The 26652-nt window shown below is 41.2% G+C and overlaps 5 protein-coding genes across 12 annotated transcripts; 3 read left to right on the top strand and 2 right to left on the bottom strand.

The window, feature by feature from the left end:
- Window positions 1–687: 687 nt before the first annotated feature.
- Window positions 688–3943, top strand: bnip1b (BCL2 interacting protein 1b). Its single transcript, XM_028421034.1, has 6 exons — window positions 688–801; window positions 1748–1840; window positions 1933–2024; window positions 2602–2709; window positions 2814–2932; window positions 3010–3943. Exons 1-6 carry the CDS (start codon window positions 718–720, stop codon window positions 3204–3206), a joined length of 693 nt encoding a protein of 230 aa, XP_028276835.1. The 5' UTR covers window positions 688–717; the 3' UTR covers window positions 3207–3943.
- Window positions 3853–12262, bottom strand: bod1 (biorientation of chromosomes in cell division 1). Its single transcript, XM_028422170.1, has 7 exons — window positions 12090–12262; window positions 11737–11861; window positions 11311–11521; window positions 7089–7230; window positions 6167–6309; window positions 5051–5262; window positions 3853–4734 (listed from the first exon to the last, which is right to left on the bottom strand). The coding sequence occupies exons 1-7, from the start codon at window positions 12237–12239 to the stop codon at window positions 4395–4397; spliced, it is 1323 nt and encodes a 440-aa protein (XP_028277971.1). The 5' UTR covers window positions 12240–12262; the 3' UTR covers window positions 3853–4394.
- htatsf1 (HIV-1 Tat specific factor 1) lies at window positions 11914–15813 on the top strand. Of its 6 annotated transcripts, none has more exons than XM_028421028.1 (11): window positions 12431–12539; window positions 12628–12663; window positions 13074–13238; window positions 13427–13661; window positions 13829–13876; window positions 13980–14134; window positions 14229–14392; window positions 14506–14602; window positions 14687–14776; window positions 14866–15003; window positions 15096–15813. In XM_028421028.1, exons 3-11 carry the CDS (start codon window positions 13074–13076, stop codon window positions 15342–15344), a joined length of 1341 nt encoding a protein of 446 aa, XP_028276829.1. In that variant the 5' UTR covers window positions 12431–12539; window positions 12628–12663; the 3' UTR covers window positions 15345–15813. The 6 variants fall into 6 exon arrangements, with proteins under 6 accessions (XP_028276834.1, XP_028276833.1, XP_028276832.1 ...); XM_028421029.1 differs by having other exon boundaries at window positions 12460–12519; XM_028421033.1 differs by lacking the exons at window positions 12431–12539; window positions 12628–12663 and adding an exon at window positions 11914–11932.
- Window positions 15814–16641: 828 nt separating this feature from the next.
- Window positions 16642–18638, top strand: LOC114446407 (pinopsin-like). The gene is made up of 5 exons (XM_028422044.1): window positions 16642–16969; window positions 17259–17430; window positions 17591–17762; window positions 17841–18074; window positions 18444–18638. Exons 1-5 carry the CDS (start codon window positions 16642–16644, stop codon window positions 18636–18638), a joined length of 1101 nt encoding a protein of 366 aa, XP_028277845.1.
- Window positions 18639–18911: 273 nt separating this feature from the next.
- Window positions 18912–26610, bottom strand: LOC114446406 (protein-tyrosine sulfotransferase 1-like). 3 transcript variants are annotated; one of them, XM_028422043.1, is made up of 6 exons: window positions 26587–26610; window positions 21867–22543; window positions 21557–21715; window positions 21139–21392; window positions 19532–19733; window positions 18912–19432 (listed from the first exon to the last, which is right to left on the bottom strand). In XM_028422043.1, the coding sequence occupies exons 2-6, from the start codon at window positions 22272–22274 to the stop codon at window positions 19397–19399; spliced, it is 1059 nt and encodes a 352-aa protein (XP_028277844.1). In that variant the 5' UTR covers window positions 22275–22543; window positions 26587–26610; the 3' UTR covers window positions 18912–19396. The 3 variants fall into 3 exon arrangements, with proteins under 3 accessions (XP_028277844.1, XP_028277842.1, XP_028277843.1); XM_028422041.1 differs by lacking the exon at window positions 26587–26610 and adding an exon at window positions 24773–25062; XM_028422042.1 differs by lacking the exon at window positions 26587–26610 and adding an exon at window positions 24375–24617.
- Window positions 26611–26652: the final 42 nt, after the last annotated feature.

Here is a 26652-nt window from a genome sequence, read left to right as displayed (position 1 = left end):
CTGTTTTTTGTTTTGATTTCTTCTCTTTTATTTTTTTGTTTTCTTTCTTTTTTTAAAAAAATCATTCTTCCTCTGTTGTATCAGCCAGGAGTTGGTAAAACAGATCTGCTTGTAACCACATTAGTCTGATTATGTTTATTGATTTTAATATCAAAATAATAAAACCATTAGCACCCCATTCTGACTGCTGTATATTTGATTGATTCTGATTTATTTAATTGTTGGTTACTAGTGAGTTTTTATTCTGTAAATGAACATGTGACTTTTTTGTCTCATAAAAAAAAGAGAATCAGATGAACTGCTGATTATTCAGTGTTTCTGTTACTAAACACATCTTTGCTGTGTTGTGTTTAAACTCAGATAGGATGTCTGCCAGAACTCATTTCTAAAGAAAACCAACATCCTCTAAACTTTTTTTGCACTCTAGATGACACTTTAGTGCACTCTAGTGCACTTCATACTGCACGCTAATTTGAGCCTCCGGCTTGCCGTACACGACGATAACAACAAAACATTATTACATTTTTCGATATTACTGGTCGAATAGTTTGTTTTTTAAAAAAAAAAAAAATTAGGGACATTATTAATTTGTTAAATTTAAGTAGGCTGCTCGATTTAAAAACGTGGACTGAAGTCGCATTTACGGCAAGCTGGAGGACCAAAAAGAAAAGGCGCTCTCTTGTTTTTGGTCCTCCAGCTTGCCGTACAAAAACATTAATGGCGTCTTCTACGGATGTACATGTCCGAATTTGCGCACAAGAAATCATAAAATATGATCTAGAAATCAAAGCTCTCATTCAGGTAAGAGCTAGAAACACATCGTGTGTGTACCTATTGTTTTTGTAGCTCATGTTGCTAAAATTCAGTCTTAACTTGGACTTAAAGTCTTAAAGTGAAGCCAACGTTAGCTTAGCGACACCAAAGAGACAGAAAATAAACTTTGACAGGTGTTCTGATCCTTTTGACTGTCTCTACCGTAAGCTGTCGATCAACAACAATTTAAATAAGTGATTTGAAGTATTTAAAGAAAGTTCAAAGCCTAATTGTAGTAAAATGTGAACGTTAGGTCCTTCTCTGACAATAGTCCAGTCTGTCGCAGCTCCTGATGAAGAAATGCTATCACTTATTCTAAAATAGTATGATTTCTCTCTCCGAAAAAACCCAGTTTCTTGCAGTGTTTTTTCAAAGTCCGGATGCTGAGGATGACATTATAAATCTGGGCTGAAGTAACAAGTGGCTCCTCATTGATAAACCCAGCTGAAAAGTATAACTTGATAAGTTCCTCAATGGCGAACATGGCAGCGAGCAACGTCTCTCTAGATTTACAACTTTTTAATTTCAGAGAACTTTTTTGCAAGAAAAAGTGTTTTTTTTGCAAAATTGCAACCTTAACATCCAAACTTATCGGGATAGTTTTGTTTTATATTTATATGAATTTATACACTAACCTAATGATCGTTAGCAGAATGCTTTGGGTCTCTTTTCAAAATTAGTGGAAATAATAACAGAAATAAATGCATTTTAGTTTGTGAGTGTAAGCTATACTCACACATGATGCTGGTATTAGTCTACATTAGGGCTGAACGATTTTAAGAATAAATTGAATTGCGATTTTTCTGGCAAATATTGCGATTTTGATTTCATCCACGATTTTTTTCAAATCAAGTTTTAGTGCACATGAGCATTTTGCAAAGATCACAGAAATTTACATCATATACTATGTCTTTATTGTGTGCATTATTTGCAGGACATCATGAATTGTCCTGGTCCTCAGTCTGCTCTCTTGGAGCTCAACTCTCAAGTGAAGGAAAAGTTCAACAAGCTGAGGCTCAGAATACAGGTCAGGCCTCAGACCCCATGCACTCTTTGTTGCTTTTTTTATTTTTAGATCTTTCTGATTTAAATCCAGGACTGTGTTGTTGTTGTTGTCAGGATCTGGAACAGATGGCCAAAGAGCAGGACAGAGAATCAGACCGAATGGCTATACAAGCAGAGACTGAGAGCCAGCGACGGCAAATGCTAAGGTTTCTGAACTGACACACAATACAAAATGTTTTATGTGACCTAGAAATCTATTATTAGATTATTAGCCCTAACAAAGTTTAGGGATATATAGTATATAATAGTAAATAGTAAAATAATTATATATGATTTTTACATAAAATTAATTGGTATCTTAATTAATTCATGACATATTTAATGAAATACAGAAAGAAAAGGTTAATGGCATATTTTGTGTCACTTTCAGTTCTCCATATTTTTAATCCCACAGCCCAAACATGACAAATGGAACAGAAACAACAAAGATATTTATGTCATTTGATTGTCATGCCGTTTTAAAGCTTCGCCACTGCAGGTATTTTTGTAGAATTCTGAGATCAGTGGTCCTAATTCTCTTTCATAAAAAACAGAGCAACTTTAATTGTAATATTTTAAAAATGCTGCTACAAAATCAGGCATTTTAGGCCGCAAAAATCTTGGAGGGACTGAGTTGATATCTTGAAAAATAGTCACCAGCATAAAAAAGTAATAATAAATATAAAAGTCAAAATGACACCAGAAACGGAAGATGTTAATGCTTCCCTTTTCTGTGGATTCTAGTAACCAGACTGCATGGAGGAAAGCCAACCTGGCTTGTAAATTGGCCATAGACAACACGGAGAAGGACGAGCTGCTCCGTGGTGGAGAAAACCAGAGCACCAGACAGAGGTTAGTGCAGTGCTGCAGCACACTGATGAGCTCTGTGTGAGTTTTGACTTGCTGAGCTGATTGATCACTTGTCAACTTACTGCATTTTGTGTTTTTATTTCCAGGAAGGCAACAAAAGAGAATTTAGTGGAAACCAGTAGCAACATCACAGAGAGTCTGATGTCAGTCAGCAGGATGATGGCTGAACAGGTGAAGCAGAGTGAGGACACCATCGGCACACTGGGTAAAAAAAAAAGTTAAAAAAATATATATATCCTTTTCCCATCAACATTTCCTAACCGCTCTTCTTCCTCTCCTCAGCCACCTCCTCCAGGACAGTGCAGGAAACCAACGAGGAGTTTAAAAGCATGACCGGAACAATCCATCTAGGAAGGAAGCTGATCCTTAAGTACAATCGACGAGAACTGACAGACAAGCTGCTCATCTTCCTGGCTCTGGCCCTCTTCCTCGCTACCGTCCTCTATATCCTTAAAAAACGGCTCTTCCCCTTCATTTAGCCAAAAGGACAGTTGCACATAGAGATGTCCACTTTGTATGAATGGTATAAGGGTTTATAAAACAGGATGTGCAGTTCGGGGTTATGGTTTACAGGCCAGTTTGCAAAAACCTGTTTTGTTTACTCCTTTTGTTGAATCTTAATCAGTGTGTCTGTGTGTATGAATGTTCAGGAGAGAGATTGCTAAAACTGGTTAGTTTAACTTGTGACTTACTTTTCTATTCTGTATAGTATTCTATTCAGGCATTAATTCATTCATATAGTTACCTTAATGTTTCATATCCAAGTCCTATTTTAACTAATTTATTCATTTTTACATGTCTTTGCCCCTTAGTTTCTCAACTCTTTTTTTGCACATGTAAAATGAATAAATTAGTAAAAATAAATAAATGTGTGAATTTACAGAAAAGTTAAATCAATAGTGAAGCAAACTGAACCTGTAATTTGTAACCTTAATAAGGCCTTCATTTCATTTTAATATCATATGTAGGACTATAAGCCAGTACTGCATGAATGTTGAACCAAAGGTCTTTGTTTTGAACATCTTGTGCACATGTCAGCATACCTGACTTATCTCTTTCTCAAATGCAACACTGTGAATGTGTGTGAGAAACTGTTTACATGCTTTATTAACATACTTCTCTCTGTAGAGTGACAACGTTGTAGTTTAATTGAAGTCCATTCAGATTGCTTACAACTGAGTTTTTAAGATTTGTTTAAATAAAAAGTTACAAAATATCTCCTGAATCCCGGTGTCTGAAATGTGAAAACATAAAATACATATTTATAACAAGAGTGCTTCCCTCCCTGCAGACTGCACAACATAACCCTCATAAATACAAAAACAGACTTAAATAGGTAGAGTTCTGACATCAGCTGCACTTGAGCTACAATTTCCCTGTAGAGTTGACTTGTGTGCATCCATTCTTGCTGCTGATGGACACTGTGGTTTACTGTGATGATGAAGTGAGGTAGATAAATGATTTTCATCCTTGCACAAAGTCAGATGTTAAGAAAAACATTAACACAAACACCCAACAGACAGCATATGCTGCACTGGTTTCAACTGCAATAACACACTTAATAAAACTACCACTACTTTAACTCATTCTACTGCTATTATAATAAGTGCATGATCTTTGTATCTGCGTGTACCCTGTCTGCACCTCTGTTTAACTCGCCTGTATGTTTACGCAGCAGTAATGCTGGAATCCTCAGACGCAGGAAGACCAGCTTCGGTTGTGTTGTCAATCTTCCCGCTCGTGTCTTCTGGTCCGGCTGCACTGGTTGGCTGTTGCCGGGTTCCCTGGGTCACGATAGGCCAGGGCATGATGCTTGGTGATGGAGATGGAGAGGTGGTGGTGGTGATGTGCTGCAGAGCATCTGGTTGGCTGATTGGACAGACACTGCCGAAGCTGCTGCACAGGACTCCCCAGTGTTGCTCGCACTGCCCATGCAGGCGCCGACTGATCCAGGTCCTGACCTCGTCACCGCATTTCAGCAAGAAGTTTATCAGCTCCACATATGGCCTAGTAGGACGTCAGCACATGATACCTCTCATAAAATCATTTTTTAATACAGACTTAAAGTGAGACTGCATTCTACTCTACTCTAATATACATAAACAGCATATTCACATCTAGCTGAGAGGACTCAAACTGCAACCAAATGTGTAGAACAAGTGTGACTTCTGCAGCCTGAAAAATAAAGCCAATGTGAAAATACCAAAAACTGCAGTTCCTCTAATGGCCACTTGAGGCAGATTCTAAAAGTAAGCCAATCCTATTGAGACCTCCAATTAAAAGAAAACATGTTGAATAGTATAAAAACTTGTTCCTGTCTTACCCGGGAGGAAACATCAGATGAAACTGGACCAGGTTTCCCATGGTGTCTATGTGGTCCTGCAGCGCCAGGCAGAGCTGGTGTTTGGAGTAGCACTCTCTCTGCAGTGAGTACACCATCTCCTTTACCGCTGAGCACCGTCGGCTCACACAGCTGAAGCGTTGCCGCAGTCCCAGTGCCATGCACCGCAACGCGTCCTTCACAAATGACTTACCCTGAGAAGAGAAGGAACCCGGTTTGAATTCATTTTGTTGCACGATGCTGATTTTATTCACCATTGCCTTCTTATGTATATTTCCCATATTCTCCATTCTCATTACATCACTCTCCACTTTCCTGCTTGTTACATAATTTAAAATCCCTCCTGTAATTTGTTAAAAGAGAAACATATTTTAATTTAATGTACGCTGAATATATGAGACTGACTGTGGACATCCTGTGGAAAACATTAGATTGAGATAAATCAGATCCTTCAAGGATAAGTGTGTGAAATTTGTTGACACCTACTGGTAGGATAGGAGAATACACCCAAACAGAACTTAAATATTGTGCACCTTTTTTTTTTTAAAAAAAGTCTCTCTAATATGTATTCAGTCTGTCTGTTTTGAGTTTCTGTAGAAACATGGTGCACACTGCTAGACTCCGACATCTGACGTTTCATTTCAGTCAATACATGGTCCAAAATTCCAGTGTGGCACTTTTAACAGTAATGAGTGAATCCTGTTATATTCATTGTACTGCATGACCCGATGCAGTCACACACAGATCATTATAGAACATCATCTACTGTTCCTCTCCTAGAGACACACAACACTTGCATCACTTTCTCATGCATTTCTATTCTAGTAAAGTGGACAAGCTGTTCCTTCTCTCATTTCAGTTCCCCTCTCAGATTGTTCTGCAACCAGTGCTACCATGCATACCTATACACTCCTCCTTATACAACAAACATTCCTCACAAATGACTCTAATGACTGACGGGATTAAATGAACTAAAAACATGTATCCAGATATGTCTTCTCTAACCCTGGCCTAAGATGGTCAGTCACACGGTGCCAAAGGGGCCCAAAAAGGCAGGAAATAAATGAAAATGATTCTGAGAGTGAGGTCCCTGCTCACCTGTGAGTCGTAGCGGCCGGCGTTGTGCAGCAGAGTGAGGCATATGTGGTGCAGCCCCTGGATGTCGCAGGAGTTGTTGCTGAAACACTGAAACATCCCACAACCGACATCTCCTGAACTCACCAGGCAACTCTGAATCTCAGCTGTGGAAGACAAAAAAGCAAATGCATCAACCTAATGACACAGTGGAGGTCAGCAGCATCACAATCACACAGCAGGATCAGCACAGCAACTTCCTGCCAGAGGAGCTGGTTGGACTTTAAACTGCATCACTGCTAGATGCTTCCAATTTTCAAAAAGTAAAGCATCTCAATTTACATTTGTAATTCTCATTTATGTATTTTACATCTTGAATAAATATATTTGTGTGGTTTTTTTTTCTTGTTTTTAGCGTCCTCGAGTGGCTTGACTGTGAAGCAGACCACCTCTTTAAGTAGAAGTCTCAGTTAATCATTAAGCAGCATTGGAAGACTTGTTATGCTGTTGCAGGTCTATACCATCCTGCTATTGACGTTGTGCAGCCTGCCTGCAGGTCAGTTGGGCCGGAGGTGCCGTCATGCACCGCCCTTCTGATACGGAGGGAATGCGCTTGGAGGGAATGTGCCACCGGAGCTGCGCATTGAATTACAGCCACCGACAGGGCAGGAGGGCAAACAGAGAGGCTCAATCCGCTGCCGGCACGGGCAAAGTGACAGCCAGGTATAAACTTGGAGAGCATTAAATTAATGAGCGTCAATGCTGCAGAGGCATCAAGAAGGCGCCAGCAGAATAAAAAACGCAAATGTAACTCTGCACGACTTTCTCCAAGTGAATAAACAGCCTGCATGCACACGACAAAAACCTTTTTTTCCTACTGTCCGGTCCTGTACAGGGATTTAATATAGTGTGCGATCCCAAGGTTCTGCTATCTGACTGCACTCACATGTACTCTGCACGGACAGCCGCCTTTTGACCTGGTTCACTTGCTTCTCCTGGACATCCAGGGGGTCCACAGTAAGCACCTGGTGGCAGGCCAGCAGCAGGAGGATCGGAGCGGACAGGTTCACCGGCATACTCAGGTTCAATCAAGCTCCGTCTGCTTCTTGTTTGTGTTAGACGCTCGCCCGGCAGGAGTGTCACCTTGCAGATGAGTTTTCCCACAGTGTACCGCGACCACGGCATGAAACCTGGAATTTATACAGCTGCAGGAGAGATGCGCGCTCACGACGGCTGGAGCGGAGCTTTCCACCAATCACAGCGCAGACACGAGGACACGCAGCACACGTGGAGGGGAGCGTTTATCTTTTAAGACACACAAAGGGACCATCAGTGGCAGAATTACGACTCTGAATAAACTTTATGATCAGTGGTTTGATGCAGGTTTCTATCGCACACATGGGCCAGAGGAGAGAAACTGAATGATTCCATCACTTTTATCAACTCTCCCAAACGTTTGAAAAAAAAATCTTCCTGTTCCTCTGGAGTCTGCGGGGGTACGCAAAGGTCAACCACTCAACACATCCACACTCAATTAACAGAGCAGCCAGCGTGTGTGTTTGAGGGTTCGCAGCTGCTTTCCTGGCAGGAAGAAGACGTGCAGTGAGGAACGTCTCAGACTGAGGAAGAGAGAGAGAGAAAGAGAGAGAGCAGTGTGTGTGTGTGTGTGTGTGTGTGTGTGTGTGTGTGTGTGTGTGTGTGTGTGTGTGTGTTTTACAAAGATTTTTTTTTTATCAAAATCAGAATTTATTTATTTATTTATCCCTGAGGGAAATCTATTATTCATCACACTGTCTTACTCACCATATTTGTCTAGAGTGCAAAACAATATGGACCATTTACAAGTCATTAATTTCTCCTCTTATTTCTGAATAAAATTAGGGACAATATTAAAAGGTCATAATTTATGGGCCGAATTTAAGACTGAGGCAAAAAAAAACCCTGTTTAATCTAATTTGACAGTGTTGTTTGATTTGTGTTACAGTATTTGGGCCAACATTAATTTAGTCATTTCCTGGAAATCATTACAAAATGTTGATGACTCCTTTTTGCATCAAAAATTCTTTCTACTTCTTAAATTTTATTTTTTATTTTAGTTTAATCACCCGCACACCAAATGGACCAAGCCAACAGCTATAGTTTATATGATTGAAGGGTTCAACATTCTTAAATATCCTGCCATCCTTTGATATACTTATTTCACTATATGATGCAGGCTTGTTGTTGTGGTTGCATGTTTTGACTCCAAGGCCTTGATCTCTGACCCTTGTCATCCACACAGGGACAGGTCGTCCACCTCATGCATTTACATCAGTGTCTCCATACATGCTAAACAAATACCTCTGACCTCTTATTCCACTCCCTGCTCTGGTTTATCTTTCCTGCATCCGAGACGCCTTCAGTGAACATGTTTGAGAACAAATGTGTGTTGCTGTGGGAAGTCAAGGTAGAGGGACAGCATATGTTTATGTGTGTGTCCAGGCTGGGGCCTACTTGAGGATGACTTACAGCAAATGTTTGGATGAGTGGAAAACTTTTTTTTTCTTTTTTCGCAATCCTTCCCGCTCATTCTGCTTCAAAACAACATCCCACCTTTTCCCTCACGCAATCCCTGATGACCACCCACACAATGACCCTTCACCTCAACAAAAAACACACACTCAAACAGTACACATGCGGGATCTTCTCATACTCACATGATCACGTTGTAAACAACATGATACATGTCTGTGACGAAGTATCTGCTTTGTGATAATGCCTTTGATTAGATGTTACCATAACATGGGGCTTTATGATCAGCTGCCTGTTATGCTTCTCTTTGTGTTGTGTAACAGGAAAGAAACATCAAATAAGGTTTAAATTGTGTGCTTATTATATTAGTTTTTAGGTCTCAGCACATTCAAAAAGTATCTGTAATTTTCTGGGCTTCAAAGAATATCTAACACAAAACATGAGACAGCACCTGCACGGGAGGAGGACCACAGGAGTTAAATATGTCCAAACATAGCTTATATATTTATGTTAACATGTCCCTCCTGCCAAAACAAGTAGTCCAATCAATAAAGTTTCGCAAGCTGTGATGTGACACACAAACACACTCAGACACTCACACAAAAAGGTCTGGCCGAGGTTATGGCCAGGATTTACCTTTAACTGTGTTTCTTTGTCTTCAGGCTGATCCTTTAAGCAAACTGCAAACAATCTATGAATCCCAGTAAAACATGAAGTGGCAATCTGCAGTCTAGCTATGATTCACTTTACTTAACAATGCTTTAAGGCCCTTTTACAGCAGGGCACACCTCTGCAGGGTCAGTGGTATATTTTACAATAAATAAACATCAAAGGTTTTGAGGTTCCTTCCTTTGCTTCCTTCCTCTTTATATTAATCTTTAAGATTGATTCCTTTCCTCACGTCTTACACACCTGAACATGGATGCTCATGGCTCCTCTGGCAAAGCTATCTACAGATGATACATCTTTGGAGTTGATGCATCCTTCAACATAAGGCACAGATGTCTCTTCCTCACTGGAGTAAAGAAGATGGGGAAAGAAAATGAAACGAGATGAGATTTGTGCACAAAAATATTGACACTTCCTAAAGTAAAGAATCAATAGCTCTGATAACACGTTAAAGCAAGACTATGTAGGATTTGGAGGAATGTTCGCAGGTCCTCCTACAGCCTGATGAACGCTATTATTTACCACAACAATCATACATGTTTTTCGACACGCACATTTGTTGACTAGCAGTCAAGAACTCTGGCAAACTCCCTCGAAGCTGGAGCTGTGTGCTCAAACATTTCATCAGAACTATCGGCACCTACCTAGCATGTTAGCCTCCAGCTAGCAATCAACTCGTCGCTAGGTCACATCAGTCGTCCTCCTCGTCTTTCGGCTCAGTGAGTGAAAGCCGGGTCCACATCAATCCTTGTTCGAGCTCCCCTTTTCTTCTCTTCGTCTTCTCAGACATCACCTATAATTTCCGAATATGATTCGAGTAAATGTTTGTGTTAGCGCTCTGTGGATGCCAACACAGGTACGGTAGGAGAGGTACCTATAGGTGCGCATGCTCAGTAGTCTGTTTTGTTGCGTATGTCTGCAACAGGTTTATTGCTTTGCCCCTTTCTGACTGCGTGTTCAGTGTGGTTGCCACAAGTTCTAAATAAATGACCGGGTGGAATTAAAAGTGTGGACTCCTCGCTCTTTCTGGACACTTTCTTTGGTTTATTCGCTGCTTCAACCATGACTTTGAACTTTGCTTCAACTCCGTTTCCGGATGTGACGTATGCCGTTGTAGTCCTTTTTTAGGTTCGGCTTCTTACCCTTACCCCAAAGTTTCCTATTGCCAGTACAGCGATACAAACGCTCTCCAAAAACACAGTTAGTAGGCTGAAATCTCCTTTAAAAGAGAAACCATTAATTTAACATTTAACATTTAAATTTGTGAAAGAAGACAGAGAATGACATGGTGTGAATCGTTTTTCATTAAAGTACAAACAATATTACAGACAAATTACAAGCTCCAAAAAAAGAAAGAAAGAAATCTGATATGTTGTGATAAAAGTTCTATTTCTGAACAAAATTTACTGACATGATCTTAGTGAGGGGAATCTGTAGCTCCTGTGTGCACCTCTTCATCTCTACCAGTGAAACAGGCCCTGCATGTTCTACATGTTCCAGTGATTCTTAAAATATTAACAGTGACCATGGTATTAGTGGAAAATGCCCATAAGCACATTAAGCACGATTACACAAAAAACAATAGTCCAAAACAAAAAAATACAAATCTGTCTGATCACACGCAGGAAAAGCCAGTACCAAAAAAAGTGATGCCATGTTGATCTGAAAGGCAGTCTGTGCAGCATGCTGGCAGTTCACCACTCAGCACTGTAGAACTCATCCGGTATTAGCTGTGTGCAGCATAGACCAGCGATGACACACTAATCCATTCAGAGTATGCAGGAAACAACCCTGTCCACTTGTACATGCTTCTCCTGTCTGCTGCTTCTCTTGTGAAAAGGATAAAACAGCCCTACAAAATGATGCATAGTCAAGTACAGATCAGTTTGTGTGCCTGCAGCAAGTGAGAGACATTTAGATTCTTCACTGTATTCCCAGGTTGCTCTTCACCACATGCTGCATGTCAGTATTTTCGACTTCAGACTTCAGGGGGTTTTGGGTCCAGAACCTGTCAGAGGCTCTTGTGCTTCTGTCTGTTCAGATGGGGCAGAGTTTAAACTTGAGCTGCTCTCCTCTTTTCTGTCCCCTGATAGGAAATCATGGATGGCCTTTTCTATTTGTGGTCGGAAAGTGTGGTTCATCTTAGGATCCACAACCTGGGTTATGATCCTGTCCACGCCAGACTCAAGCATACCGGATCTAAACGAAGAAGCAAACCAAACCAAGAGCAAACAAAACAACATGATTGTGAAAACTATTCAAATCACCTGAAAAGTATTCAAAACTAAAAAATCATTCAGTACTACTCAGAAAAAAATCCTAAAGTGCTCTAAATTCATGAATTGTCTACAGTTCATTTGACATAATTATACAACGATTACACGACCTGCCAATATGCCAAAGAAAGCACTCACTGAACAACACTTTGTCTCAGTCCGTTCCTCATCTGGTTCTTGTTGTTGGATGGGTTCCAGTCCTGTGTGCTCAGATGCGACGTGACAAAGTTGTCAACTTTCTGTCGCAGGTTCTGATAGGCAGGCTGGCAGCAACGACAGGGACAGCGTGTCAGCTCAATCACATAACAAGCAGCATACATTAGCGCATTAAAATGTGCGTGGAAGTCAAAAGGGTTACTTTTATCCGCATTTAACAAGCAACTAAAAGCGACTAAATGAGCTAACTGTAAAGCAAAAGTAATGGTTGGCTTTGTGTAAGGTTTGGTACAATTAAAACTATAAGAGCAGCTAAGTTAGCGTTAGCTGTGTACCTTCGTATCAACGTCCGCCAGACAGTCCCGACGGAACTCGTCAAACAGCCCCCGGTTCTTCAGATGCTCTACAATCATAGCGATAAGCTGCGGGTCTCCAGGAGGAAGATTGGTCGGAGTGACGTTCACATTACCGCTACTCTCCGCCATGAGTGAATATATTAGCTACTTTATCCGCTAGCTGCATTGAAAGCTAGCTAAATGTAGGCGCTTGTTGATATTAAAGACGTGTGTGAGATTCTTTCACTAGAGCACCTGCAGGCGGGGTGAGTTCGCTTTGTTGTACAAATTTTAGTAACCAGAGTTGAAAAAGGTAAAAGCTGTGATACAAATCGAGTGCTCCTTCCAATTTGTTACGCATGCGCACTTGGAACCTGACACCGGAAGTACTCTATTCAACTGCCGTAGTGGACTGGTGGTAAACCCAAACGTTAGTAGGCATTGAATACCGTACGTTTAAAAATAGAAATATATAAAACACAACGGCCGAGTTAATCCTTGTCTGAATTTGATTGGATTTTGCTTCCCTTCACACCAGCTTTTGTTTAGTTTGCCTGGACGATCGTTGTCAAAGGTAAAGCGAGCCATGATTGCTTGCATTAACTATCAGATTATTTGGCAATATAACGTGTAATGTGTAGAATTTAACAAATTCTCCCGACGTTAACTGAACCAAAACACGCAAGGCAAGGCGGGCATAGCCTAATGTGTCCCGACATGATAGCTAAAGTGTGGATTTCAGTCTAAATCAGTCGCACAATGTGATAGATTAAAACAACTGGTTGACACATGACGTATGATTTCACTGAGAGTTTAACCATACACACGTTTTTACTTGCCTCCAGACTGTTAATAAATGGATAATAACCAAATCATAATAGATCCATGCAAGACATTAAAGGTTACATATTGCAACGATGTACATTCTAACAATTTATGACCTCCTATATCTGAATAGGCTGACATTTGACATTCTTGTTGCAGATGAGTGGTGAATCGGACAGTAACAAGGAGTTTATGGAGCAGCTGCGGATGCAGGAACTTTACGGGCAGAGAAAAGACGATGGCTCTGACCCACATACATACACTGACCCAGAGGATGGGACTGTGTTTGACTGGGACCATGACAAGAAGGCCTGGTTCCCAAGAGTATGGACTTTTGTTTGATCTCAGCTTATCTAAGTAATATTTGTTGCAATTAGGTGTTCATGTTTTTATGTGAATGCCTGTGTATCATTACCATTTAATGGTTCTCTGATCTTTTGCATGTTTATTTTCATTGTGGCAAAACTGGTTAGTATCTGTTAATATTAAGCAGGTTTGCTTTGTTTCTCCAGATCACAGAAGACTTCATGGCAGCCTACCAGGCCAACTATGGCTTCACTCAGGAGGGAGATTCTGAAGCAAAAAACACTGCACCGAGGAGCTCTGAACCAGCAGCTCACAAACCAGAGAACAAGCCACCAGAAAAAGAGAAACCAGTTGATCCCACTGCAAACCCGGTCCCAGACCAGCAGGAGACAGCAGCCAAAGAACCCAAGCAGAAAGGCGAAAAGAGGAAAGCAGAGCCAGGTAAACTGGCATCCACAGCAGCTAATGCAGCAGTAAACAGAAACTTATATCAGAGGAATGTTTTTTATTTTAGAGCTCCATACACATGCATATCAAATTTATAGATTTTGCTATTTTAAGTTCATACAAAAATGGCTTTTAATAATTGCTTTTTTCCCCTTTCATAGGATGGTTTGATATTGATGACAGCAAAAATACAAACGTCTATGTGTCAGGTGAGTATGTGTTAAAATAAAATAATAATAAAACAAATCACGGGCAAGGAGACAGCTGTCCATTGAACAGCAGTTCTGTTGAATTCTACCCTGATTGCCTTAGGTCTGCCCCCTGACGTAAGCACTGAGGAGTTTGTTGAGTTGATGTCCAAGTGTGGTATTGTGATGCGGGACCCCATCACTGAGGAGTACAAAGTCAAACTCTATAAGGACAAAGAAGGGAATCTGAAAGGAGATGGCCTTTGCTGTTATCTCAAGGTTAGTCTTATTTTAAATGACAGTACACATCTTTGAAAATGCAAGTATTGGTTACTATTCCATTGTGTGACTTGTGTATGTGTGTTTTTCGCAGAAAGAGTCTGTAGCCTTGGCTCTGCGTCTGATTGATGAGTCAGAAGTGCGAGGATATAGACTCCACGTGGAAGCAGCAAGGTTTGAGCTAAAGGGCCAGTATGATGCCAGCAAGAAGAAGAAGAAAAGCAAAGATTATAGAAAGAGGATGCAGCAGCAGCACAAGTAAAATATATGCTTTTGTTTGTTAATCTTTTCTCACTCTGCCCCAAACAGCAGTAGAATACTAACAGATGAATTTGTCAAAAATGTCCATGCCTGTGTCTTTGTCTGTGTAGACAGTTAGACTGGAGGCCAGAGAAGCAGGGAGACGCGAGGAAGAGGCATGAAAAAGTTGTCATCATCAGGAACATGTTCCATCCAAGTGACTTTGAGGTGAAGTGAGGACAATATATGCAGACACAACACACAAAATCACAGTCTATTCTAACTATTATCCACTCTGTGTTGGTATCACAGGAAGACCCCCTGATTCTGAATGAGTACCGCGAGGATCTGCGAACAGAGTGTGAGAAGTTTGGTGAGGTCAAGAAGGTCATCATATTTGATGTGAGTTTAATTTGCTTCTAAAGTATTTGGTGGATCAGTTTGGATTTTGTCAGCAGTATTTAAGTCTCATGGTTGTTTCTGTGCTGCAGAGGCACCCAGACGGTGTGGCATCAGTTGCATTTAAGGAGCCTGAGCAAGCCGATGCCTGTATTCAGTCATTCAATGGACGCTGGTTTGGAGGAAGGCAACTATCTGCTCTGATTTGGGATGGATTGACAGACTATCAGGTAAATTGTCAGGCTCTCTAAGGTCACATAGAAGCAGAAAAACAACTGAAATGCTGTTAAAAGCATTCTTACAAGCTTTCATGTCTGTGCAGGTGGAAGAGACGACACGTGAGCGAGAGGAGCGACTAAAAGGTTGGTCCACTTTCTTGGAGGGAGGTGATAAACAACAGGAGAACAACAAACCAGCAGAGAGCAGCACTGCCACAGAACCCAGCAAGCCCTCAGGCACCACAGAACCAGAACAGCACCCAGAAGCAGAACTACAATCCTCACAGCAACAGGAACAGGAAGTGGACTCTACCGATAGCAGCCTAGCAGGAAGTGATGAGGAGGAAGCCTAAACGCTTACAGTGCACAGCTTGTATCTCCATAGAAACCAGCAAGCTGTGGTAAAGCTCCGTGTTGGGAAGGAGAAGAGGACTGTTTGAGCTATTTTGTAATGTAGACAAATAAAAAAAATGATTTTTGTCAAACTATTTTCATCATTTGGTTTACACTGTAATTAGAAATGCACCCTACATGCTAGTAAATTCTTGAATATACAGTTTCCCCTTCATTTCAGTGAAGTCTGCCCAAATTAGTTGTCTTAATACCCTAAAGAGTAATGAATGAAGATAGGTGACACTGCAATTGTTGGAATTATAAAAGATTGTTCAGCTTCCATCTGCATTACACTTCATTTTTAAGCATGTGTTCTTTGATTGTTAGTAGAGTTTTAGAATACAGCTCCACACTGCAAAATTGCTTCTGCCTAAAATTGTGAAAAGACTCAATCAAGACATGAAAGCTGTAAAAAATAAACATCACTGTATTGCTAACAGATATAGACTAAAGGGAGTGTTGTTTCAGTGTGAATTATAAACAATGAAATTCATATTTAAATATTTATATATATAATATTGATAAATATATTTAAATTTGTTAAATATCTGGATGCAAAATACGTTTAATTTAACTTCATTTAGTTTTTTAGAGGGGAATTCATGCATTTATTCATTATCTGATGAAAATGTACCACTACAGTTATAGGAATTATTTTTCTAAATATGAGATACAGGTAAATAAACAAGAGCCAATGGTGACCTGATATTCTGGGGCTATTATGCTACGTTTGTGTAGGCTCAAACAGAAATAAGAAAAACTCCAATTTTCTTTTGAAAACCACCCCAATCCACAACTAAATCCCAAAATTTTAACCCAAATTTTTACGTAATGTATGGAAATGTCTCTGATTGTTGCCTTTTGCCTCATGGCTGAGTGTGTTCTTGGCTCATCCTCTGAGTCAGTCAAAGCTTCTATTATTGATACGCTGGCTCCAGTATTTAGGTCCCCATGTGGTCTAGTATAAAGTATTAGGATTTAACAGAATAAAATAAAGTATTGTTGCTGAATAAGTCACCTACGATCTCTCTCCATGTCTTCCGCTGTTTATTTTACTGAGGGGTATCTTTAAATACCATGATTAATAGGGATGCATTTTTCTGTGTGATACGTGAGACAAAGAAGAAAAATGCTTAACCCCTCCCCTCTCCATCCCCTCCTCCAGAGTATTTAAACATCTTGTGGTGCAACTCTTTATTTTCTTATGAAGATTGATTAGGACTGATTAAGACATTATACATTCATAACCAGGTTGCCATGGAGACCCACCTGCAGCTTAGCAGCAACCTTAGCACACGCTCTCTTGCTGCTGGGGAGCTGAGCCGGGCAGGTCACACTGTGGTGGCTGTCTTTCTGGGTTTTATCCTGGTCCTGGGCTTCTTCTGTAACTTGCTGGTGCTCGTGGTGTTCTCACGCTTCCCCGAGCTGCGAACTCCAACCAGCGTGCTCCTCATCAACATCAGCATCAGTGACATGCTTGTCTGTATCTTCGGGACAACCCTCAGCTTCGCAGCCAGTGTGCGTGGCAGGTGGCTGACAGGATCCTATGGCTGTCAGTGGTATGGTTTCTCCAACGCTCTGTTCGGTGAGTGATAGAGAGCATAATGATAAAAGTCAAGTTCAATGTGGCTCAATTTTAGGGAACGTTTTTAAATGTTATCAATTGAGTTTAATACCATAATATTAGTCTGCAGTTGCCAGACTTTTTCCTGCACTAACCTGGAGAAGTGTAAGCCATAAAATATTTGCTATATAGCTTCAAGACAGTACCTAAATTTTACTAATAATAGTAGTAACTAGTACTAATTAACTTTCATTATTGTTTATTGTATGGTTAATCTGTTGTTTTTTACTCTGTCATCTCTTTCTGCTAGGTCTAGTGTCTCTGGTGTCCCTCTCTCTGCTGTCTTTTGATCGGTACTCTGTGGTGCTCTGCAGGGCTCAGTCAGACTCTCACTCTCAGTACCGCAGGGCCAAAATCGCTGTGGCAGCCTCCTGGCTCTACTCACTGGTCTGGACTCTGCCACCATTGCTGGGCTGGAGCAGGTCTGTGCTGTCACCTTCACACACTTCTTCACTCGTAATTAGATTAGTCACTGATTTTAGATTAGTTGCTGATTTACAATAAAGTATAAACAACAAATTTAAAATCAAATATGAAGGCTATGAAGTCACAACATACTGTATGTCTTGTCCTCTGGTGCAGCTACGGGCCAGAGGGTCCTGGCACCACCTGCTCTGTCCAGTGGAACCAACGCACAGCTGTGGCTCGCTCCTACATCAGCTGTTTGTTCATCTTCTGCCTTTTACTGCCGCTGGTGCTCATGTTCTTCTGCTACTGGAGGATCCTTCTGGCTGTGAGATCAGTGGTGAGACAGGTGAGCTCACAGCTTGACCTTTGACCTCTTAGTGTGCTTCTATGTTTGAGAGCTGGGTGTTGCTTCATGTGTCCTCAGGCCACTGGGTTTAGTCGGTCTTTAGCCGAGTGGAGGGAAGGCCGTGTCCTCGCGATGGTGGTCGCCATGGTGACTGGCTACCTATTATGCTGGATGCCATACGGAGTTGTGGCAATGTTGGCCTCCTTTGGACGACCAGGCGTGATGCCACTCGCTGCCAGTTTAATCCCCTCTTTGCTGGCAAAGGCCAGTACGGTCCTCAACCCTGTCATATATGTACTGCTCAACAACCAGGTAAAAATCAAATGAGCACTTTCACTATTTCCATACACTAAACAACCAATTCATTATTATTGCAAACAATCTTACAGTATTAATGTGAACTATACATCCTTATTGAAGATTTTATGTTGAGAGCAAAAGAAACTACAGCAAATTGATCTCAAAGCTTCAGTTTAAGACCAGAGATCCAACTTAGCTGCCATTATAATTTAGTGAAGGTAATTAGGAATAAATAAGTTATTAATTTATACATTCATACTGGTCATACTGTACAGATGTGCATTGACAGCATACATTAACATACTTCTTATTGTATTATGGTGTAAATGGAGGCTGTTTCACCTTTACTTTGCTGGCTTGTCCTTCTTTCTTCTCTCTCAGTTCTCCAGGTGTTTTCTGCACATGATCAGGTGTAGCTCAGAAGCTCCGCCCAGTCCAGTCCACCTGACGATGCCCAGCAGTAGCTGGTTGAGGCCTCACAATCCTATCTTGCCAATTACATCTGCTCCATTAACAGAGGAACAAAACACAGAGCCCTGCATGTTCACATCCAGAGAGCAGCAAGAGCAGCAATAGAAACTAGAAAGGACAAAGTGTGGCTTCAACATGTAACATTATTTTTAATAAATCATGAAGTTGCTTTTTATAAACTCTGCTTCGTACCACTGGAGGGCGCTGCTGCTCAGCTGACTGTAAAACAAATAAACCTGTAATACAATGACATTTAGTGTGTATCTGAAGAAAATACAAAAATGTAATTATAAAAGGTGACATTGGATTGTTTTTTTTTTTCATTAATGACCAACTATGTACAACAAGTAGATTCTATCATTTTCAAAGTCCTGAATGAATGGTCAACACCAAAATAATTTATTAAGAAAATAAACATACGTCTTCAAAAATATACAGTCATAATGCTTTATGAACACTGACTGAGTTCTCAGTATGTGAGGGATTTGTCTGAAGACACATTCACATTGTAGTGAGGTCATAACAATTTTGAGACATGTTGAAAGACTTTCAAGTAGGGATGTGTCAAAATGCAGTGTAGCAACTGCCGGGTCACTGTGGACGAAATGATGAGAAGCAGTGAACTTCCCTGAGCAGGTAGTCCACTCCAGATGTAAGAGCTGCAATTTGAATCCCAAATCTCTCAATAAGTCCGTATTTTTTTAACACATCCACCAGCATACAGACATGAACACTGTGCACAAGTCTTACAAACAATTCAAAAATACACACGTAACACTGAAAACTTCCCTGTAAAGTGTAAGTAGGGCTGAGCTGGAAGTCTGTGTTTAAGGTGCATCCATATTGTGGAACAGGACGGCAGTCTAACTGGGGTGAGGGGTTTCTGCTGCTTTCAAACTCTGCAGAAAACAGGAGACAGTGTTCACCGATGAGAGAAGGCGTGCAGTGTAAAATAATTTCCAGAGTTTTTGCTCTGAGAAGCAGTCTTTTAGCCTCACCTGTGAGTAGTTGAACGGAGACACCATGGGCACTGGTCGTGTGTAGTCAGGAGGGTTGGCATGGGGGTCGTAGCCTAGACGGGCCAGCATGGGGGCGATTTCTGCCATGTCGCTGATCACATCAGAGGGAATCTGGCCCACCCACTTGGAGAGAGCTTCTGTGTTCACCGGCTTCATCACCTGGTCTGTGGAACGCTCAGCCCTGCAAAGATACAAACAGTAGCTCAGTTAATAGATCACAACTGAAAAACTATGTTAGGCTATTTTTACATTATGAAACTGAAAATACAAATTTGAAGGTGAGATCAAATTAGAGAGAATATAGCATAACTCATCCTGAATACATACATGTATTAACATATTTTTCAAAACCAACACATACCCCCTCATCCAATATTTCTGTGGAGGTATTAAAACATTTCGGTGACCAATAGCATGCCAAAAGTTGCATAACTAATCAAAATAAGGGTGCTAATTCTTACAGAATGTGGCCTAATTCCTTTAAATACACGGCAGGTTTGGGTTTAGCTGTATGCAGCAGCCAGATTCCCACCAAATCCACTGAGCTTCTACCCCGCAAAGAGATGCTCTGCTTGAATCACGACAAACAAGTGGAGCAAATAAAAAAAATCTACTGAGGAAAGCCGTTACAGCTTTGCTTGACCTTGAAAATGTTTGGCTGCTTTAAATGACAAATGACATCCAAATGGCTCCCTGGGCTCAAGTACATGACAAGGGTTGTGACCATGGCAGTCTCACAACCTGTGCTGCATTTTAATTTGAGGGACAGACACCTTTTAACACTCAAACACCCTACACAAAACAAATAAAACTGAACTTAATTTTAGTTATCATTTTGAATGCTTTTACAGAGAAGAGACTATTGTATTAGTGCAAATACCTATGTGTATTTTAAACATGTGATCGCCATCTTCAACAGGGCCAAACAATCGGCTGCAGTATTTACACTCCAACTCAAGCAGACATTGTTGCACTTTGGGGGCTGGAATGATAAAGTTCCAATGGTGCTTCCGGGTAATGTCAGAAAACAAAAGTGGGTGTGTTGCAGGAGCTAATGTACCGTAAGCTCAAATTGCACCATGTAGAATTCTGGGATGTATTTAATCTGTCATGATCTCTTTGGGTCGCACCTGCTGCACTCTGACCTTTAGTATGAGAATGGCAAGTAAAAATAGGAATTCTTCCAGATGGATCAATACAGTTTTGAATTACTGGCCGTTAAAGGAAGCAGCTGATACAAACGAAACAGGCCACATATGTGCAATTTCATGTGGAGCTCCCATTATTTATATTTTATGTACATTTTACAGATGGCACAGGTTTAAGCAAAGCCTGGTTATTCTGGGAAACAGATTATATGTGTTTAGCTGACTAATAGAGAGAGAGGCGTGTGAACCTGAAAATCACAGCTGCAAATGGACAAAATAACATTTTCTATGCTGTAATTCTTGTCAAAAGCAGTAGACAAGACAATGAGATAGAATATTGCTGTGTCTAATCTATACCCCCTTTTTTGGATAAGAGGTATCTGTGTTGACATTTATCTGACTATTCCAACAATCATTTCTCATATTTGAAATACTCACTTAGACAGAGACACGCCACCAGCCTTTCCAATCAGCTCTTCATGGTGCAACACTGACGGGTCCCACTGCAGCTCTAGGAAGTGAAGCAACTTCCTCATTTCCATTTCTGGGTAAAGAACAAGCTGCTCGTAACGAACAGGTAGACATCTGGCTTCTCCAGCTACCTGGCACTGGCTGAACATCGTCTCTACTGCACTGCTCCACTTGGTCAGACAGTCCCTGTAGCTGGTCAGGTCGAAGCCAGAGATGGTCACCTGTGGAGGCGGGCACAGTAAGAGGGTCAACACAGGAAGCCTGTCATGACAGACAGTAAATAGAAAAACATTTTTAGTCCTGTGGCTACTTAGAAACATAAAACAATAAGGAAATGTGTCTACTTGTTGCCCTGATAAACAAACATGAAAACAACCAAGCGCACCTTTCGTGATATCATGGAGTGGACAGTTGCCCGTCCATCTCGTAGCATGAGCACAAATTTGCCTTTAGGAAAGATATGTGCCAAATAAGACAGAGACTTCAATGCAAAGGGGTCCTTGTTGCAAAGACGAGGTGCAGGTTCTCCATGGCCGACTATTATCTGGAAAACACATAAAACAGTGAATATTTCTACACAAACCCAATGTACATGGCTTCTTTGTATGACAATGCATCATTCTAAAGATGAAACACTCCCTTAACATGTATGCAGGCGTACATGTGCATAAGTTGCTTCTCCAAAGTAGACATACCTCTAACAAGAATGCTCGCACAGCGGAGTCCAACACTTGGTCAGTAACACCAGCTTCATCTAATCGTATTCTTTCCTTTACCGAGCGGCTCCAGGTGGCCCTCATGGCCAAGAGGCGGGGAATCACCCTGGTCTCTTCGCCACAGCGCACAGCATTGTGGGCATCCAGCATGACCCGCATAAGCGTGGTGCCACTCCTGGGAAAGCCTCCGATGAAAATGATGGGCGTATCTTCAGGGAAGTGATCGGTAAGGGGAAGGCTCTGATTGCCTGAGGCAAGGTTGAGCTCCATCCAGCGGTACCGATGGCTTTTTGGAGGGCAGTCGATGCCGCTCATACCCAAGTAGAGTAGAGAGGCGGAGCAGAGAAGCACACAGCCCAGCAGCAGGTTTGTCCTGGAGTTTCTCATTGTTGCTGGATGTTAGGATGTCATTAAAGAATATTCAGGGTTGGATGAAGAGGCTGGCAGCTGGAATCATATGTGACACGTTGCAATGGAAAGTTCAGTTTTAAGAGATGCCGAAGAGAGTATGGTGGGAAGGACAGTGGTCTAGACATTCATGTGTGGTCCAAGATAACTCCTCACTTCTCTGCAGCTCCTAAGCTCTGTTGTTGGAGAGCAGGATCTGGAGCTGCTGTACGCCATAACCAGCCAGTTGTCTTATCCATGATGCAAACCTAAAACAAGAGAAGAACCAGAACCAGAATCAGTTTCTTTTACCTAATATAAAACAAAGTATGCTTCTGTTTTTCTATGAATATAAATTGTACAACACTGTGAGAAGGATTTCACAACTTCCTGAGAATAAATCATCATATTTTAATTTCCAACAAACAACTCAACATTAGCCCTGCATGAGTGAGCATTTATCAGCAAGCAGAGTGAGACGGTAGCCGCTGTGTGCCAAGAACACTTACACAAACACACACTTTCAGAAAAGCTGAAATGCATCCAGTTTTTGTTCTCAAAGCAGCTATTTTGCATTTTTCCTCTGGGAAGCCACTGACTGTTAAGCCATATCAAAGTTCAGCATGGCATGCAATGCAGAGACTCACACTGGCAATGTATCTGAATCCACTAATTACAGCTCCCTCATGTTTTTATTCTCACTGACAGTTTCTCCTACAGTGAGACGCAAAGCAATTTATTACAGCTCAGATTACTATTGACCAAGTGAAACATCCTGCAATTTCCCCATTTCTCTTCTGCAACATGCAGACATAAGGAGTTTCATCAGCCGCAGGTCTAATTCCTCTTATAAGTTCCTAAACTAAAATACAAACACTTGCCATATTAATATACCTTTTAAATTTGACTGCAGTGTTTGAAAGCCACACCACAGCAATGAAAAGGAAGCCAGTGAAATATGCCTTTCTTTGGCATCCTTCTTGTGCAGACTGAATGTGGAGGGAGTTGAACATCTGGATGCCACGTGGGGAGCACTGCCCTCACTGAGTAGCCTGCCTGAAAATGTACTGTGTCGATCAAAGCAGAAAAGAAAACCAGCTAGGAATGAGGACATATGGGTTTGGCTGGGATACTTAGGTGATTGGGTTTGGCTGGGATACTTAGGTGATGGCTTAAGCCATGATAAGTCTGCTGGTATTCACAAGCTTTACTTGTAATTCTAATACATTTTAACGCAGAGATTAAGCCACTCGGAGAATTAGGGCAGTGCAAGATGAGTCTTGCTGATTTTCAGAGAACTTATGAAAGCACACATTTCCCCACTAAAGGCCTACAGCCAACACTGTTTTTGTATTGCTTTCAGTATCAATCACGGTACATTTATCAAGTTTTTTTTTCCTGACAGCACCAATGCAGTTGGTGTATTTCAGTCTTACACACACACTCTGGTGTATTTCACTCTGTGATTTACAAATAGTAAATTGTTTATTTGTCACAATCAAATAGTATTCAGAAGAAAAATTTTATTCCACTCAAAAGGGCAATTAATGTAAGCAATATAATCTACAATCTAATAAAATCAGTTAAGTATAAATCTTGTCCAAAAGCAAAGTAGTTTGCAAAGAGCTGATAACTGTGAAAATAGACCTTGAGGGCCCCTGAGTTCACTGATCACACAGGCCAACACACAAGTCAATAAAAAGCACAAAATAATGACCTATGATCGACCGGTCTGTAGGTGATAGTTGAGGTGGCTGCTGGCAAGAAAGCTGCACTTTTAAGCAGAGATTGTCAGAAAATCCAAACCCAAAGATTCACCGCCTCCTTTCTTCCACACCTAAAGGAGACCTTCTGCCTGTCTGACAGGGAGAACACCTCCTAGATTGTCCCTGAAGGGCCCTAGGCTTCCCGGATGCTCCCCACTGCTTCTTCTTTTATTGATTCTGTGCTGCAATGACAGGCTTCTCTCGGTGACAAAATAAACGGAATATAAAGCTGCAGGGAGTACCGGCTTCCTGGTGAAGAGAAAGTCTGAAAGGAAAAGCAACAACCTCATTTCCCCTCATTTATCTGCATTTAATTGTTCCTCCATTTACTCACACTGCAGTGCAATGTTTCCATCCAGCGTAAAAAGATTATGTTTTTCCAGGTTGCACCAAATGTGTGGTGCATATTGGTGGGTCAATCCATCACTGGTATGTTTGCATAAATAGGATTATTGCAGAGCGCAGGCCCAGCAGTCACGAACATCTGGCCTGTCTGACGATGCTTGTCGTCTGGGAGAAAAAAAAATGCACCCGAAGACTGGCAGACAAACCACCAGGTGAACGACCTGCTAGCCGCTAAACGCACCGTGACAGACCAGAAGCCACCTACAGCTCAACCAGCCTCTCACTGCGCTATTTAAACCCCCTCACACCTGGACTGGTTTAGCCGTGTGTAGGTAAGCTAGCAGCGTTGTAAATTTCATTACCGTTAAAAAAATGGTGTTCACTCACCAGCGTCCGTGAAACTGTCGAAAAAAAACACACATGGAGTCTTTATCCAAAACGATGAAGCGAACAGCTCCGGTGTCCTCGCAGACACGCTGGTGTTTTCCCTCATCTGTCCACGAAGGTCACAGCTACATCCTTTCATTTACAAAACATTTTAGACGTTCCATTGCGGACTCTACGCGTAACTTTGCACCGTGGGAAGTCGAGCTGTATCAGAGAGAAGAAGAAGAAAAAAACACAGAGGACAGGAGCGCAACCAGGCAGCGAGAGCTGGCCTCTGATTGGTCGATAGGTCCACTGAATTCTAAAACACATCTGCTTCAGCGATTCTTATTGGTCGGTGTGTTAAAGGGCTATTCCGCTGCAGTGTCGTACTTTTCTTTTTACACTGGAAGCTGATATTACTTTACCTCATCGATTAGTGTGCTCTCAGTAAAAGCCCACCGGGGAAATTTACACAGTGTGGGATTTAGTGGAGGTTAAAACCGCCTCATTTAATTTGGCCATCTTTTCATTAGTAACTCTTTTAGGGTTACATAGGATGATAGAGGCCTCTGAAGAGTGAGCAAGGCCAAATAACACATGTATGCTGTCAGACAGTGATAAATAAAACATAAAGTTAAGTAACATGATACTTAAACAAGTTAATTTATAATTTAAAGTAAATGGTGTTGCTTTTCTGTGTGACCTTGGTTTGGGCCTTGGGGTAAAAAGGAAGTCTAAATTTTAAAGAAGCCTGTTGAAGGCTTCCCTGGGCTCCAGTGTAACTGACAACCAGTCACATAATATACAAAGCCAAGGTGCTTTGCCTGTGTCTGCCTTCTGTTTGGCTATGGGTTGAGCCTATATAGAAGTTTGAATGAAACCACAAAGTCACAGCTAGTTACTTAAATACCTTTTAGTTATTGTGTGAAAACAGCACTTATCTATACTTCTCATCCTCCACAGTATGCATCTGGCAGCCACATGCCTGTCACCTTTGCATGTTTCAACTGAGATCCTTGGACACATGAAAATCCTGGCAAGTCTGGTCATGTTAACAACTCCAGCTGTTTGACAGGAGTTAGTTCAGTAAGAGCTACAAACTGCTACGTAACCTTCTTGACCTTCGAATGTATCTTTCAAACTGACACATGGCATGTGCAATTTATGAAGAATTTAACCGGATCCAACCCTGATAAGTTTCCATGTCGCCGGTGTGTTAAAAACATTAATAGCTTGTTTATCAAATTACCACAACATAAGGAGGTATTAAACCAACTTGGTCTGACATTTTTAGTTCATAAAGATTCAAAAGAAAACTCTTAATTTTCTGTATGTATGAACATTATTTCATCAAGTCGTGTACTGAACTAGAAACTTTACGCTGCTCTCTGGTGGACAAACTACAAATTGCAGAGACCCCAACAAGCTCTTTAGATTCCCTTACCAGCCAGGCTCTATAGTAGCTTCAAATAGAAATTATTTTCAAATCAACAAGACATCAGTGTAATGTGTGTCCTTATTACTTTCTTATATAATTTATTGTCTATTCTATACAATTAGTCTGTGGATTTGAGTTCAAATTTCAAAGGAGCAGCACCAACAGATGCAGACTAAACTGCCTCTGGATGAATTTGGACAGATTACAATCAATAAGAGAAAGGAAGACTGTGATGTAGCAGGGCAACAACCAGAAATGTATCAATAACAGACCTCCTGTACAGCTGGTAAAAGAGTGTAGTCATGTATGTTTACAAGCTTCAGAGATAGTATGTTTCTACTGGGGTTCACTTATTTGTTTTAGACATGTTGATCCAACATCAGTATTTACTTACTCGGGTTTTTGCTTTGCTCTCCTGCCTCGCATGATAGCACAGGAAACCGATGTGATATGCTAACAG

This window comes from Parambassis ranga, chromosome 14, assembly GCF_900634625.1.
Source record: "Parambassis ranga chromosome 14, fParRan2.1, whole genome shotgun sequence".
In the NCBI taxonomy this organism is placed as follows: Eukaryota; Metazoa; Chordata; class Actinopteri; family Ambassidae; genus Parambassis; species Parambassis ranga.
Note: the sequence above shows the minus strand (reverse complement) of the source record. Positions and strands in the feature narration are given on the sequence as shown.